This window comes from Mandrillus leucophaeus, unplaced genomic scaffold, assembly GCF_000951045.1.
Source record: "Mandrillus leucophaeus isolate KB7577 unplaced genomic scaffold, Mleu.le_1.0 Scaffold2167, whole genome shotgun sequence".
Lineage (NCBI taxonomy): Eukaryota > Metazoa > Chordata > Mammalia > Primates > Cercopithecidae > Mandrillus > Mandrillus leucophaeus.
The window spans coordinates 15,371-32,486 of record NW_012102218.1 but is presented as its reverse complement, the minus strand read 5'-3'; the positions used below and the strand labels follow the sequence as shown (position 1 = coordinate 32,486).

The following is a 17,116-nucleotide window of genomic DNA, read 5'->3' as shown; positions in this document are numbered from 1 at the left end:
ATCAGTTTATTGAAGTTATACTATTCTTAGCTTACAAACCAATGATTAGATAGGTGTTCAAATGGGATAATCAGTATCCAAAATAGAATTTTATGAAATTTGGTAAAAAAAATTAAAGTAATAAAAAATCCATTTAACCATTTGGCAGTATGGAAGAATTTTTATGTTCTCTTAATTAGTACATGTGATTAAATCTGTGCACATGTTTTTAATTTTGATTTGATATTCCTGTCTTTATGTGGGACATTCATAGTATGTAGGATGACCTCAGGTTTTTATATTAGAAACATAATTGAAAAATTGGCATTTTCCATCACATAAAATCTATATTGTGATCTTTGTGAAATTCATTGGTAATAATTGATTGTTTTCCAGCTGGCTTGAAATAGATATTTAATTGAAGTACTATTTCTAAATATTGGTTGTTAGGTAAATACTGCTTAGACCTCTGATGTAATATGTATATACGAAAAAATCTACAAAGAAAGCAGAATCTCGTTTAAATAGTTTAGAAAATTACATTGTCTCTACCAATTTTCATTAAACTCAGGCTTTTTTGTATTAATAGTAAAGATTCATAGAAGAGACTTGACAAATCCATACGGTATGTAAGGTTATGTTCCTTCCACAGAATAGTTTTGTAATAGAAGTAACTTCATGTTATGTCATATCATATAAATAGCTTCATAACTGTAGTCCCAGCTACTGAGAATACTGAGGTGAGAAGGTTGCTTGAGCCCAAGAGTTCTAGGCCAGCCTGAGCAACATAGCAAGACTCCCTTTCTAAAAAGAAAATTGATGATGAGCCATTTTATGAAAATTATTTGATTTGTAGTAGATGCCTGTTGGCTTTGAGAAAGGTTTTATAAGCTGCACTTGCAGCTGTCTTATAGCAGTTTAGGAAATAGTGACTTTGACTTGTCATGAAGTAGTGAGTAGTAAGGACAATGGTGATCTCCCTTGGACTGTCACTTACAGTAGTGAAAACTTGGATCTCATTGGATTATTGGAAGGATTAATGATGTGACATATAAAAGAGCACTTTGTAAATTAGAAAGTGTTCTGTAGCTGCAACATCTTTATTCACTTAATCTTCAGAGTCCTTGACATAGGTGTTGAGATGGAAGAATTTCAGTGTAAGTCTAAAGATTTGACTTGAAACACATAAACTTGTATTACACAGAAGAATAGGGTCGATCCAAGAGAAATGTTCTGTGTCATTTTAATGTAGTTACCTCTGATGATTGCTCTCCCTCCATGCCATCAGACTAGTGTTCAGGTATGTAGTGTTTAATGTTGCCTTCATCACCATGCTTATATTCCAGAATATGTATATATATGCCTGTGCGCTTGGTGGGATTTTTGTTCTGTTCTCTTTCGTTGTTTATTGTGTGTCTGTGTTGTTGCAGTTTTTCGTTTTGCTTTTTGGTTTTGGTTTGTTTACAGTACACGTTCATGCTCCCTCATTCATCATTGTCTCACAGTGATATGGTAAAGCTCGTAGAAGTCCCCAACGATGGAGGGCCTCTGGGAATCCATGTAGTGCCTTTCAGTGCTCGAGGCGGCAGGTAACGTATCTTGGAGGTTTTTAATTGAATCATAATGTAGAGTGTTTTATCTTCATTTATGCTTAGATGGAGAGTGGTGTTGACTTAGCATATGCTTGATAGGAAACATTCTCATTTGGAAGCAACTGCTCCTTCATTCCTATATATATGTCATAATCACAGAAAGCACTTAGCCCGATGAAGAGAGGTTTTGCAGGAACATGAAGAAATGGCATTTGAATTATCCTAATAAATTTATTGTTCATCACACTCAAGCAAACATTTTACCTTGCTGTAAATTGATGATGGACTCTTTCAAGTCAGAACTCCAGATGGATTTGCAATGTTAAGGAGAGCATAAAAGCAGTTTTTTTGGGAAAGCTTAATGCAATAAAAATTATCTGGGTGACTTAAATTTGATTTAAGCTTTAAATTTGTGTTTATTTAGTTCTTCATTTTTATCAGTTTTTTTATTGTTAAAAACCTTTAATATGAAATTTTAAAAAATCAGGCAAGCCATAGATTTCTGAGCATTCAGAGACTAAAAATGTTGTACTGATTGCTAATCTCAACTTCATTACTTTACAGAACATGCATCCTTAAAAACTTCAAATGTTGTATCAGTTTCCTTGATTCTGTTCCTTTTTGTGTGTGATAGAACTGTTGTGATATTTTTGGTTTTAATGTATTCAGATAGTATGAGTTGATTTTCCAACAAAGGCTTGGCAGACCTCTGTCATAGACAAGTGAGGTGCACCGCATCCTTCCCCATGAGTCTGAACTTGTGGACGTTTAACTTGTTTAATTTAATTGCATCTTCTCTTACTTACTCTCTAATGATTACCTGGGAAAATATATTTGTGAACTGTTTTGGCTTTTTAATTTTTAACTTATTTCTTGTATTGTTATCACCTTTTTTTTTTTCTTTTTATTTTAACTTTCTTTACATGGTGAGAAAAAGTGGGGAAGGTGGAGGGTAGACTTACAGCAGTGACTGAGACCGTAGAACTTAGTTTAAACTGTTGTCAAGTAATTACAGGCATCTAGGGTGTTGTAAAAGATAGATGTGTGGGATTAAACCATGCATTTTATTTTTAAAAATGAGTATTTGAGCAATGGTGGTACCTTCTTGTTACATGTAAGTAACTGTGGTGAGTTCAGATTTCATCTCTCATGGTTCATCCAGTATTCTAAAACTGAAACTTGACTTAGAACTCTGCTGGAATATGAATGAGGCTTGAATGGTAGTGTTACATAACAGGGTATAAAATTCACCTTGAATTTTCGAGTGGTGTTATATTCATAGTTGTAGCTGCTTTTACTTTTTAAATTCTCTTTAAAATTCTTTTTTTTTAAACTTCAGAGAAGCATTAACATTTCTTCAAATAACTTATAGTTAAACAATATTATTTTCAACATGGACTTGCCTTTATTTCATGTAAGAAATCGAGTTCTAAATTACCTCAAAAGTTAAATTTTGTTTTCATGTCTTTCCTGAGTAGGAAAAAAAAGATAAGGTAAAATGCATGGATTATAGCTTCCCAATATGCATATGCTTTAAAATGCCTGTGAAACTTAACTCATCACAAATGAGATTTAATTGTGTTTGTACCAGCTTTGAGCCAGCATTGCAATGACATGTTATTATATTTTCTGTCATTTATTGCGTATTTTCTACCTCACCGTGAAATTATATCAGGGTAAAGTGAACAGATGAAAAGCCTAAAGCAAAAGGAGAGTAAGACGGAAAAATAAACTTACTATCTAGATTAAGTCAAAGGAAGGCATTTCACAAAATCCACCACAGTTTCTGGTTACCATGGCATTTAATTTTGATACACCAAACAGATTCAAGAAAACAAGTATGTCTTTGCAGAACTAGAAGTTCTTTTATAGCTGAGTCATTTTTAAGCCCTGTTAGTTTGGCACTTAATGAAGAAAGTCGTGCACAGAGATTTTCAAAGAGACAGAGAGATTTAAGAAAAACAGATTGGTTATAATCTCTTTTTAGGCATCACCAATTTTCATATGGAAACAGAACAGAAATAGTTTGTGATTCTCCAACACCTGTGTTACATAGTTAAGCTTCGTTGTGGAAATGATAGTCATGGTTCCTCACAGTTGGATTAACAATGGGAGAGAAAAAGTAGGTGGTCTGCTCAGATTGACAGATACAAATCTACGAGAGCCCAGAGATACCCACCTTCCTCATTCTCAGAAATGCTCAGAAATGGATTCCTGTTATTTCATAAGAAATCTTTCCAAGCATTTCTCTTGTGACAATCCCTGTGTTAGGTGCTAGGAAACGAAGATGAATGGAATATGTTCTTCCTCCAGAGATTTGCAGCCTAGATGGAGTCATAGCCAAGAAATCACACAATTATAATTATGTGATAAATGTTGATATAGTTCTATAATAGGTGCTCTGTGAACTGATAGGGGAAGAATGGTCTGAATTAGGTAACTGAAAGTGGCTTGTTGTGGAAGATGATTTTAAATGTGATGATAGCTTGTAAAGGTAGCTGTGTCAACTCCGTGGTGGCTTGTGGAAGAGTAAATTAAGCAATGTAGTATAGCAGAAAGGAAGAGATTAAGTGAAATTAAGAAATTTCAGATATATCTAGTAGGAATACAATAATATGTATTCATGATATGTAAGTAGAAATTTCCAAGATAACTTCCCTTATACAAAATTCCAGTCATTCTTGGGTGGTCTCAATTTTGGAGGATAACTAATTGAATAACACTTACTGAATACTTACTTTTGTAAAAGTGACAAATACATGTCACTATTGCTTTCTCATTTAGATTTTCAAATTCAAAGAGTCTAAGGAATAATGCAGAATCCCAATTGTATATTTTGAAGAGAAAGAACACAACCCAGACCACCTCAAATATCAAATGTCATTAAGGAAAATAGTAATGTAAGCTTGTGAAGTTAATGTTAGCGAGATTTTTACAGCCATTTAGATCTTATTATGTCCTGATGTCTGATGAAATTTTTGTTGTTGTTGGATTTTTTTGTTTGTTTTTTGTTTTTCTGAGGTGGAGTCTCACTCTGTCGCATAGGTTGGAGATCCTGGCTCACTGCAACCTCCGTTTCCTGGGTTCAGGCAATTCTCTTGCATCAGCCTTCCTAGAAGGTGGGACTAGAGGTGTGTGCTACCATGCCTGGCTAGTTTTTGAATTTTTAGCAGAGACTGGGTTTCACCACATTGGCCAGGTTGGTCTGGAACACTTGATCTCAAGTGATCTGCCCGCCTCAGCCTCCCAAAGTGCGGGGATTACAGGCGTGAGCCACCATGCCTGGCTTAAGTTTTTTAAAATAAGAATCTTGCACTGCCTACTTTCAAAACTATTTTCTAGACTAGGTTGAATGTTGTTTTTCAGTCAGGGGCATTAATGACAATTAGCTCATCCCCCAACCCCTGCCTTAGTTGACTACTTGCTGATATTTAGAAATGGAGACAAATAGGTAGAGAGACAATATTATCTTCCCCATGATGATGTTTCTCTTGAGTTATTTTCTTGTATGTTATTCAAAAATAAAATTAACTGATCCTCGTCTAGAACTATTCATTCACAGTTTCATTACTTCGGTGATTCCTTTTTTTAAATTATTTTCTTAGTAGACAAACATTTACCTGAAATGTTTCATTACCTTGGAATCAATTTTTATTTCACCCATATCATTTCATTTCCTCTTGATTTAAATGGGAAACATCGACTGGGCGCGGTGGCTCATGCCCGTAATCCCAGCACTTTGGGAGGTCTAGGTGGGTGGAGCACTTCACGTCAAGAGTTCAAGAACAACCTGGTCAATATGATGAAACCCTGTCTCTACGAAAAATACAAAAGTTAGCCGGGCATTGTGGCAGGTGCCTGTAATCCCAGCTACATGGGAGGCTGAGGCACGAGAATCACTTGAACCCAGGAGATTGAGGTTGCAGTGAGCTGAGGTAATGCCACTGCACTCCAGCCTAGGTGACAAAGTGAGACTCTGTCTCAAAAACAAATAGGAAACATAATCTCTTTATTTAAACCACAAATGCCACTATTTTCAGGCAGGTTATGCCAAATAATTGTGATTACCTTTGGCAGAAGAACCTTGCTTTTTTTTTTTTTTTTTTTTTTTTTTTTTTTTTTTTAAGTATTTCTAGAACCTGGTTGTCGGTATTGGTCTACAGGACCATAGGTGTTGCTTAGTAAAGCGTAATCAGTGCAGGAGCAAATGAACCCTTGACTATCCATATTAGATATGGTGTTACTATTTTAACAAATAAACGGTAATGATACTTCCTGGCCTGGATGGTGGTTAAGAAGTATTTCTGACACTTTCTCATGAAATATAAATTTGATTATGATATAATGTTAAGTATATAAAAAGCAACATATAAAATTGTATGCTAAAATAGGGACTGGACCTGTGAAATAAGATTTTGTGTTTGAGGCTGGACATGATGGCTCATGCATGTAATCCCAGTACTTTTGGAAGCTGAAGTGGAAGGATCACTTGAAGCCAGGAGTTCAAGTCCAGTCTTGGCAACATGGCAAAACTTTGTCTTCACAAAGAATACAAAAGTTAGCCAAGTGTGGTGGCACACACCAATGGTCTCAGCAATTGGGAGGCTTAGGTGTAGGTGGGAGAGTCACTTGAATCTGGGAGTTTGAGGCTGCAGTGAGCCATGATCATGCCTCTGTACTCCATATTGCATGGCAAAGTGAGAGCCTGTCTTAAACAAACAAAAATAAAATAAGGCCGGGCATGATGGCTCATGCCTGTAATCCCAGACCTTTGGGAGGCCAAGGTGGGCGGATCACCTGAGGTCAGGATTGCAAGACCAGCCGGCCAACGTGGTAAAACCACCCTATGTATACTAAAAATACAAACACTAGCCAGATGTGGTGATGGGTGCCTGTAGTCCCACCTACTCTAGAGGCTGAGGGATGGGCCAGGTGTGGTGGTTCACAACTGTAATCCCAGCACTTCGGGAGGCTGAGGCGGGTGGATCACGAAGTCAAGAGATCGAGTCCATCCTGGCCAACATGGTGAAGCCCTGTCTCTACTAAAAATACAAAAATTAGCTGGGCGTGGTGATGCGCACCTATAATCCCAGCCACTCAGAAGGCTGAGGCAGGAGAATCGCTTGAACCCAGGAGGCGGAGGTTGCAGTGAGCCGAGATCACGCCACTGCATTCTTGCCTGGGTGACAGAGTGAGACTCTGTCTAAAAAAAAAAAAAATTACTAGTGTTCTTACTTGGGCTTCATAGTCTAACTTAAAGTAGATACTCTAAATCTTTTCCCCTATGGAAAATAATTGTGGCTAAAACATTTTAAATTAATTAATTAAGTAGAAACTGGATCTTGCTTTGTTGCCTAGGCTGGTCTGAAACCCCTGGCCTCAAGTGATCCTGCTACCCTGGCTTCCCACAGTACTGGGATTACAGGTGTGAGTGACTGCACCCGGCCTAAAGTTTTCTTCTCTGCATCTTTTTTTTCCTTTTGAGACAGGGTCTCACTCTGTTGCTGGAGAGTGGTGACTCACTGCAGCCTTAACCTGCCGGGCTTAGGTGAATTTTCCACCTCAGCCTCCCAGGCAGTTGGGACTACAGGCAAGTGCCTCCATGCCCAGCTAATTTTTTATATTTTTTTGTAGACATGGGGTTTCCCTGTGTTGCCCAGTCTGGTCTCAAACTCTTCGGCTCAAGTGATCTGCCAGCTTTGTCCTCCCAAAGTGCATGGATTATGGGCATGAGCCACTTTGCCTGGCCCGGATCTTTTCTATAATGGACATTTCTCAGTTATTTACATCTACCTTTATTCTTAAGTTTGTGGCACTTAAATTTGTTTCACATTACTTTTCCTTGTGAAAATAGTAATTGTATGTTGGTGTTTATATAAACTTTTATTTATTTATTTATTTTAGATCTAGTATCTATTAGCATTTTTGGTGCCTTTGATATCTTAGATCAAAGGTTGGCAGACTTTCTGTAAAGGGTCAGATAATCAGTATTTTAGCATCATGGCCCTGAAAATCTGCCGTTGTAGCATGAAATCAACCATTGACAAGATATAAGCAAAGCTTCATTTACAAAAACAGATTGCTGGCTGAATGGACTCATAGGCTGCAGTTGTCAGCCCTTGCCCTAGGGAACCAAACAAATAAAAATGGCTGCCATGATGGTTTTACATTCTAGTATTTTTCATTTCTAAAACTCCTTCACCTCTGTTTTCTATTCATATCTTTGGGGGACAAGAGTGTACAGGATTTTCATTTTCACTTACTGTTTGATAAGAAATCCTCTTTTATTGTAACTACATATTAATTCCCAGGAGTGCAGGCCCTTGATTCTCAGAAAGAAGGGATGTTGAAAAAACCATACAAACCCATTTACCATACTCTCATTAGTAGTATGTACTCACAGAACAATCCTTCTTAACATCTGCTTATCAATCTTAGACTTAAGGAAAAATCTGAAGTTTCACAGTTAGCAAATCAGGCCCTGTGAAGATGGTGGTGAGGGAAATGAAGGAGCTCTGGGTGTGGGGCTGGCTTTCCGCTACTGACTCATGTTGGCAGGTATCTTATTTATTAATTTATTCTAAAATTTTTACCGATTTGCCATCATTTGATTTGTCTGATTAACTCTGATTTTTATCCCAAATAATTTTTTTCATCTGTTTATCTTCAATGTAATATTCAGAATATCAGGTGAAGTGTCAACATCCTTTGTAAAAAGCTTTTTCAGTTTCTGTGTTAAGTTTATTTTTATGACTTTTCCTCTCTTTATTTGCTTAGTTACATTATTGTCCATAAATTCCATCATCGAAGCTGAAAAATGAAATCACATTTCTAGGAGAATATTTTTTATTTTTAAAATGTATTTATTCTTTTTTTAACTTTCTTTCTTTATATTTTTTGAGACAGGGTCTCACTCTGTCACCCAGGCTGGAGTACAGTGGCAGGATCTTCAGGCTCAAGTGATCCTCCCACCTCAGCCTCCCTAGTAGCTGGGACCACAGGCACACACCACTATGCCTGGCTAATTTTCTGTATTTTTGGTAAAGGCAGGGTTTCTCCATGTTTCCTAGGCTGATCTGGAACTCCTGAACTCAAGTGATTCACCCACCTTGGCCTCCCAAAGTGCTGGGATTACAGGTGTGAGCCATCACACCTGGCCACTAAGAAAATATTTTTAATATTTTGCATTTTTGAGTTGAAATAAAAGTGACCCTGTTGAAAAATATGTATTTCATAAGTATTTGCATTCTATTTAAACCTAAATATAGATTAATTAGAAGGTGATTAAAATCATCTATATGCAGATTGTATTTTGTAATTAATCTATATCCAGGAAATCACTGAAATATAAAAGTTTGTTTTTTACATCCTGCATTCATGTCTTGAGTAATTTCTCCCTCAAATATAAACTGATATTTCTCTGTTTATAAGACTAGTAGGCAAACATCTTTGGGTGGTCTTGAGGTATATCGTACTCATCCATTTAATTCAGCAGAATCTGAGCTTCACTGTCCCCTCAACTGAGATTTACAGGATTATAATTACATTGTTTGTTATACCCTTTTGTTCATCTAAGATATACTTTATCATTTTTTGCTCTATTATGTATTGAAAACACAAAATTTCCCCCAGATTTGAAGTTGGGAATTTTGTATTACCTCTCTGTGTCAGTCAGTGACTGACTTGACCTTATGTTGTCCTCGTTTTATTGGCAGGGGGATTGTCAGGACTGGATGAGGATACCTCGCTCAGTATTTTTTACGTAGTGCGGCCTTGGGCAAGTTAGCCTCACTTAGCCCTACTCCTTACCTATGAAGGATAGGAATCACGACTTTTGTATGGTTTACATAAGAAAATATATGTAAATCATTTAGCAAGGTCCTTGGCAGTGGCAGCTAATAAGAATGATCAAATCTGGCCGGGCGCGGTAGCTCAAGCCTGTAATCCCAGCACTTTGGGAGGCCAAGACGGGCGGATCACGAGGTCAGGAGATCGAGACCATCCTGGCTAACACCGTGAAACCCTGTCTCTACTAAAAAAAATACAAAAAACTAGCCGGGCGAGGTGGCAGGCGCCTGTAGTCCCAGCTACTCGGGAGGCTGAGGCAGGAGAATGGCGTAAACCCGGGAGGCGGAGCTTGCAGTGAGCTGAGATCTGGCCACTGCACTCCAGCCTGGGCGACAGAGCGAGACTCTGTCTCAAAAAAAAAAAAAAAAAAAAAGAATGATCAAATTATTAGAAGAGATTTTAAACTCAGTTTATCTTTTGTTATGTACCTTGAAATTCCCTCCAGTGGTGTTTGGTGTTCTGGTTGTCTAGGTAGGTAGTGATTAGTCTACCCAATCAGAGAAAGTGATCATTTTCTTATATCATGAATCTGGGAGAAAATTTACTATTATATCATAAAATTGAGAATCCCAATACACATTTGTTTAGTTAATTGGGTACATATGTTAATGAAGAATTACAGTCAATTTGAACTTCACGGGACTAGCTGAGAATAAATATGCTCTTGAACTTTGAGTCAATTTTAATTTAATTACTTTTGAAAAAAACGCAATTTAACTTTATTTGCTGAATCAATAGTCTTTTGTCTGAAAGTTTTCAATTGTGCATTCTCAGCTGCAGACTCGTTTGTTATAATGAAGAACTATAACATATGCATTGGTTTTAGAAAAGTTGCAGTTTACACTTACATGAATCATGTTCTTTAAACATAGCAATATGACATCTGTGATTTCTGCTCTAATCTAAAGGAATTCTCTGTGTTTATTTACCTTTTTGGCCTGATTTATCTCGTTCGTTGAAGTTTTTCTAAAAAAAATTAAGATTTAAAGTTTTAACTTGGCATTCCTTTAAACTTTCCCCTTTTGACTTTCATGCTTTCAGTGGTAGTACTTTCTGTGCTCATGTAGGTGGTTGCTGGCCCCCCATGGGCTGTATTCAGGGAGCTGAGCTGTTCTTGTTGATGAGACCCTACTCTGCCCACTTATATTCTGCCTTCCCTACCGTTGTGATGTTTATACTGTGTCAGCCTTTATTAAGATGAATTATAATCATTTCCATACAGCTGGGTGGCAGTTGTGGTAGTTTACATTATCAACGCAAAACTCAGACTTACTCAGCCAATTTGGATGTCAATAAAACATTTGTTACTTATTTTCAGTTTTATCATTGGTTGTAATTTATAGTTAGAATTGAAAATGTTAACATGTGTGACTGCGTTTGTTTTAATTAAGTGTATAATTAGGCTAATGAACCTTGTAAAAATGTAGTGCTGCAATCCTTAATATAATCTAAGTAGTTAAATTTCTAATTGTGCTCCAAAATCATGTACAAAGATGCAGCATTTCAATGGCTCGCTTTGTGCTACTGTACCCTTGCTTGTCTTTTTTTTTAAAGAAACATTGTTCAAAAACGAAGTCTTGAAAGAAATATGTGTGTGACATACTTTTGTATTAGGAAAATTATTCAGAAGTGAAATTTGTATGCAGCGGATGTAGTGTTTTCTTCTTTTCAAATTTTGAAGAAAATATAGGAAACTAGAAGAGGAATAGATTTGGGGATGTTTCAGATCCATCAGGAAAAGTCCATTTGCTTTAAAAGCATAGAGCCAAGTAGGGTTTACCTTAGATTCATAAGGAAGGTAGAGGAGGTTCTGTTTCACATAACCCTAAACCCTGTAGTCATTTCTTCTTAAATCTGCGCTACCCCACTAATGAATGCCCAAGTCTTTTTTCTTACATCTTTTCTCCTAGCATAACCAATCTGGGGTTGTTCTGCTCCCAGAACAATTCCCCAAACAGAGCTTACTCCAATTCCTCCTTTCCTGACTCCTACCTTTTTTATTTTTTGCAAAGTGGTTTCTTAGGATGGAACATGTTTGCCCCAATAAGGAATTCTGGCATTAGCTACCAAGAAGGAACACTGTTCTCTCTGCCAGCCCACTGACATGCCAAAATGTTTAGAACTTCATTTGCTTTGATTCTTTTCTCTAATAAAACTGTTGAAGCAGCCGTACCATAGGCAGTTGGTTTTTTATTACTTTAGAACAAATTCTGATTTCTAGTTGAGTTTACAAAATATATCCCTAAAATTTGTTTTTAATTATATTGTTTGATATAGCTTTAAGTTGAAAATGGGGACTATGGAAATATATCTGCTTGCGAGCACACATTTTTCAGGAAAGTGTCTCTTCTTACTACTTTTGATTTCCTTTAGAGGTTCTTTTCATTTTCAGTGTAGCTGTTATCTGTTCAATTTTCTTGTGATTTTTTTTTTTTTCTTTTGATAGTTCATTCCCATTCCTTTGTAATCATTTTCACCTAGTGGAGTAAATGAGATAATTTTGCAGATTGTACCACTTCCCTTTTAAATTAATCCGTTCTTTTTGAGAGAATGATTCTAATAGTGTGGTTAAGTACTTAGAAATCAGCAGGCTACTAACTTCACCTTAATTCAGTCTGCTCCCTTGCTTCCCTGATCTCTTGCTGTGTCTGTCGGGGTGAAGTTCTTTCTCTTCTGCAATCTTCTTCCTCTCTCTAACTCCCAGCCCCCCATCAGGTCTCTAGTACTGAGTAAAAGGAATCTGAGATTTTCATGACTTATAACAATGTTGGTTGCTAAAGCCTCAGTTAATAAATTTCCATTATATTTTCTCTAACTACGTGGTGTATTTATGATTTGTAGAATTTGTACTGTTTGTTAGGATTACTGATGCATTTGGCCATTGATGAGGACTTATTTAGAAAGACAACCATTCAAGAAATGAAGCATGGTATGCTTTTTTACTTTGGATTACTAGTCTAGATGATTACCAGAAAAAAAACACATAGGTTTAAAACAGAAAAATTATGAGACGAATATAAATCTGTTCATCTACTTATCTGAAAAAAATTATTGATGTTACTTGTAGAATTAAAGAGCAGATTTCAGCTGGGCACAGTGGCTCAAGCCTGTAATCCCAATACTTTTGGGAGGTCAAGTCCAGGAGTTCGAGACCAGCCTGGTTTACATAGTAAGAACCCAATTCTACAAGACAAACAAACAAACAAATAAACTAGCCAGGGGTCATGGCATACACCTCTAATCCCAGCTACTCAGGAGGCTGAGGCAGGAGGACTGCTTGAGCCCAGGGGTTTGAGCTTGCAGGGAGCTGTGATTGAGCCCAGTATACCTCCAGCCTGGGTGACAGACCAAGATCCTGTCTCAAAAAAATTAAAGTGAAAGTATTTATAAGTTACACTATCTTAAGTTATCATAAATACATGTATCCAAGATACCTTTATAAATTTAAATAAATGATCAGTGCTAATTAACTGCTAATTTCCATTAAAGACAGTTTATATGTATTTTTTTTCTAAAAATTTTCTATGGACTATTTTAGATTACACAAAATATTTCAAAATACATAAAAACATACTAATTATTAGTCATATATTACAGTAACATGTAGTCATATTGAGAAATCGCTTAGGATTTCACCAATTAAAAACTCATTAACTGGAGTGAGTCTTGGTAGGGCATATTTTTATTGCAAGGACTGAAAGCATATACATTCCAAGAATGTGTTTGGTTTATAGTGGTGGCTTTTAACTACAGCTGTGGCACCTCACATGTGGTTCTGTTATGATTACCGGTGGGTGACTGAGACTTTGTTTCCGTCAAGATGTTCTTTGAAAGTGAAGTGCTCAAATTATCTTCTGCATGTTCGAGGTGGTATCAATAACTGTGATTTAATTTGTACTAATCTTCCTCATTCATCGGAATCATAGATATATCTTATTAATTCCTTTTTTTTTTTTTTGAGACGGAATTTCGCTCTTGTTGCCCAGGCTGGAGTGCAGTGGCGCGACCTCGGCTCACTGCAACCTCCACCTCCCGGGTTCAAGTGATTCTCCTACCTCAGCCTCCCAAGTAGCTGGGAGGTGCTCGCCATCACGCCAAGCTAATTTTGTGCTTTTAGTAGAGATGGGCTTTCTCCATATTCGTCAGGCTGGTTTCGAACTCCCGACCTCAGGTGATCTGCCCACCTCGGCTTCTCAAAGTGCTGGGATTACAGGCGTGAACCACTGCGCCCGGCCTATAATGCCTTTGATTCCTGTGATAGAACACTTTGTTCAGTTGCAGATAGAAACAAACAATAGGGAATCCTAGGGAGATAAATTATGGACATGATCACATTTAAACAATAACTTAAATTTTGGTTTGGCATATTATGGAATCTCTTTCTCCCAAATGTGAACTGAGAGTTAAGTTGCTCCTGAAGGTAAATCAGTGTACTTTATTCTTACCTTTGAGTTGAGATACTTTTATGTCTTTTTATAGCTGCAACTATGTAAAGTAAGTAACTAAATATTACCTACATAATATTGTTTTTGCTAATCACTAATATTTTGAGACTTACACTAGTAGGTGCTGATTCTCAACTGCTAAAATTACAGTTCTTGCAAGCTGATAGGCTTGACTCTAGTATAATGCCACCTCATATTTATTAGTAAAAATTAGAATAAAATTATGACCTTATAAATATTCGTAAAAATGTTAAACTGCAAAATAACAAGTGAAATAGGACTTTTGCCCGTGTTTCATTTATTTCAGTTTCGTCATATCTTTAGTAGAAATGATACTTTCATGAAGAAATTGTCTGAATCTAAATTCTGTTCAGTTGTATTTTGTTTTGCAAAAAGCTTGTTAGAAATAGACTTGTTTGCCTCAGCTAAACTCAATCATGCCTTCATTCAGTTGTCATTTATCAAGACCTTACTACTAGTTCAGTGCTTGAACTGCTAAATCTTATGTTCTCTGCTAGGAGCTTACAATGCACTAGTAGAGATAAGGTATGTATATAACAGAAGAATATGATAAATGCCCATGGAACAGATACAACAATTACTGGAAAAGTATAGAAGCAGCAGCTATCTATTTTGGTATATTTCTACTGGAAAACATACACAGATGACTGCAAGTTGTAATTCTCTTGGAAATCATATAGACGTTATTTGAAAATTAGGATGTCTTCAATATTAATTTATGCAGAATTCTCAATTTTAGTGCCTGTCTAGGCTTTTTTGTCTCTTTATTAGGATTATGAAGGAAAATACAAATTTTGGAAGTACAAAAAATAAGTTCATATAAAAATTTTAATATCATGATACAAAATTTATGCCAGCCACCAAGTAATTAACAGCAGTCAGGCCGGGTGCGGTCCCTCATGCCTGTAATCCCAGCACTTTGGGAGGCTGAGGTAGGTGGATTACCTGAGGTCAGGAGTTTGAGACCGGCCTGGCCAACATGGTGAAACCCCGGCTCTACTAAAAATACAAAAAAATTAGCCGGACGTGGTGGCGCATGCCTGTGATCCCAGCTACTTGGGAGGCTGAGGCAGGAGAATCGCTTGAACCCAGGAGGTGGAGGTTGCAGTGAGCCAAGACCATGCCATTGCACTACAGCCTGGATGACAAGAATGAAACTCCGTCTCAAAAAAAAGTAAGAGTAAAAAAATAAAAATAACAACAATCCGAGCTAGGTTAAGACCCCTGTTGCTTATACTGTGATTTAAAGAAGTATTTCCTGTTTGTCCCAGTCTGTATTGAATGTCCTGTCAGTTATGAAGTTAGTGTTCTAGAGCAAGTAGGGAGTCTCTCAAAGGTCATTCACACTTTTCTTTCAACCTGAGTGAGTACATATATGAAAGAGATGAATGGCGATTGGCATTATTTGAACCTCTCACTGCTGTTTTTCTGTTTGGTCATTTGTTTTTCCAAATGGGAATATTGACAATAAATGACTAACTTTTAGGAGACCTAACAGGTTTTGAAATTCACAATACTAAGCACTATCAAATTCAAATGCAAAGCACGGAAACTCTTTTATTTCTGAAATCTTTCCTATTATCATTCTCAAACCTGCAGTGCAATGAGGTTAGCTTTTCCTCATTACCTTTACTTTCACAGAAAGATGGGGGTTGCAGTCGTTTTTTAAGCTAGCATACCAGCTGGCTTAAAACAGAAAATTGCCCAAGTCATTCAAAAATACATGCTTATCCATGCTCCACACTGCAATACCCACTCAACCATTAGGCGGGCTCTGTTTGGGGCATTTGTAAACAGAGAGAGTGTTATAGCTTGTTCTCGAAACATAATACTGACCAGCCAGAAAATGATTTTTCGCATTTATGGAAGGGATGCGTTTTTACATATCATTTAAACTGTTGTGATTTTTGTCTGTTATTTAAAAATGTATGAATAGTGATTTTGACATGCTTCTTTGTAAGGAAGTCTTTGTAAATATAATATCAGCATTAAAGTGGTAGGGCAGTGTGCATGGTGGAGATATTACATGTGTAATCATTTGCATTCTTAATGTTCCAGAACCCTGGGGTTATTAGTAAAACGATTGGAGAAAGGTGGTAAAGCTGAACATGAAAATCTTTTTCATGAGAATGATTGCATTGTCAGGATTAATGATGGCGACCTTCGAAATAGAAGATTTGAACAGTAAGTGTGTGCTCGCTGCATTTCTCTTCTTACTTGCATTAGGCACGACAGAGTGCAGTCAGTTGAAATGCTTCAAACAACATATCTGTGATCTCAGTCTGTATACTAGACAGGAATATTTTCTGCCATTAGCTTTTAAAAATTTAATCATACTCAAAGTAATTAATACCATTAGACTATATTTCAAAATGTCCTCTGATGGATATAGCTCTTCTTAAGTAGCATAGCCCCCGTTTCAGCTTTATAGTTTTGCTGGTTCCTCCCCTTTTGGAAAATTGACAGTGTGCCCATTTCTATCATACTTTTATTCACCCATCCACCTTTGCTGCACACAATTTCTCTAGATACAAACAGGCAGATAAAGCTCATTTGCACTTCAATATTGGGTTGTATTCAGATATACTTTATCTTGATTCAGGCCCTTAGTCAATGAAAAACATAAAAGTTGGCCAGTTCTTATAAAACAAGGCAGGAGGCCGGGTGCGGTGGCTCAAGCCTGTAATCCCAGCACTTTGGGAGGCCGAGACGGGCGGATCACGAGGTCAGGAGATCGAGACCATCCTAGCTAACACCGTGAAACCCCGTCTCTACTAAAAAAATACAAAAAAAAAAACTAGCCGGGCGAGGTGGCTGAGGCAGGAGAATGGCGTAAACCCGGGAGGCGGAGCTTGCAGTGAGCCGAGATCCGGCCACTGCACTCTAACCTGGGCGACAGAGCAAGACTCTGTCTCAAAAAACATTAAAAAAAATAAATAAATAAAACAAGGCAGGAGCAAACAGAACTCTTAAGAACTTGGGGTCCTGACCAGGGAACCAGCATGAGAAAGAGCTGCTTCCCAGGCTGGTCATATGGTTGCACTGTGACCCACAGCTGTCAGCATTTTGAATTATTGAGCCTGGATTGCTGTTCTTGAGATTTTTGCATATACCAACTTAATAGATAATTAATAGTTACTTTCTATAGCCTTCTAAGTGTGCGTGTGTGTATTTTAAAAATTTTAAATACACATCTAACCCAATCCAAGATTCTGTATATAATTATAAAGC

At 37.1% G+C, this 17,116-nt stretch overlaps 1 protein-coding gene across 1 annotated transcript in view; it reads left to right on the top strand.

Annotated features, from left to right (window-relative positions):
• LOC105540231 (partitioning defective 3 homolog) overlaps positions 1 to 17,116 on the top strand; it is a gene marked incomplete at its 3' end in the record, with an annotated part of 96,984 nt that overhangs the window by 68,640 nt on the left and 11,228 nt on the right. Inside the window, exons 4-5 of the mRNA XM_011980768.1 lie at positions 1,485 to 1,568; positions 15,944 to 16,069. Of these exons, the coding sequence (XP_011836158.1) occupies positions 1,485 to 1,568; positions 15,944 to 16,069 (210 nt within the window). The remainder of the gene's footprint in view (positions 1 to 1,484; positions 1,569 to 15,943; positions 16,070 to 17,116) is intronic.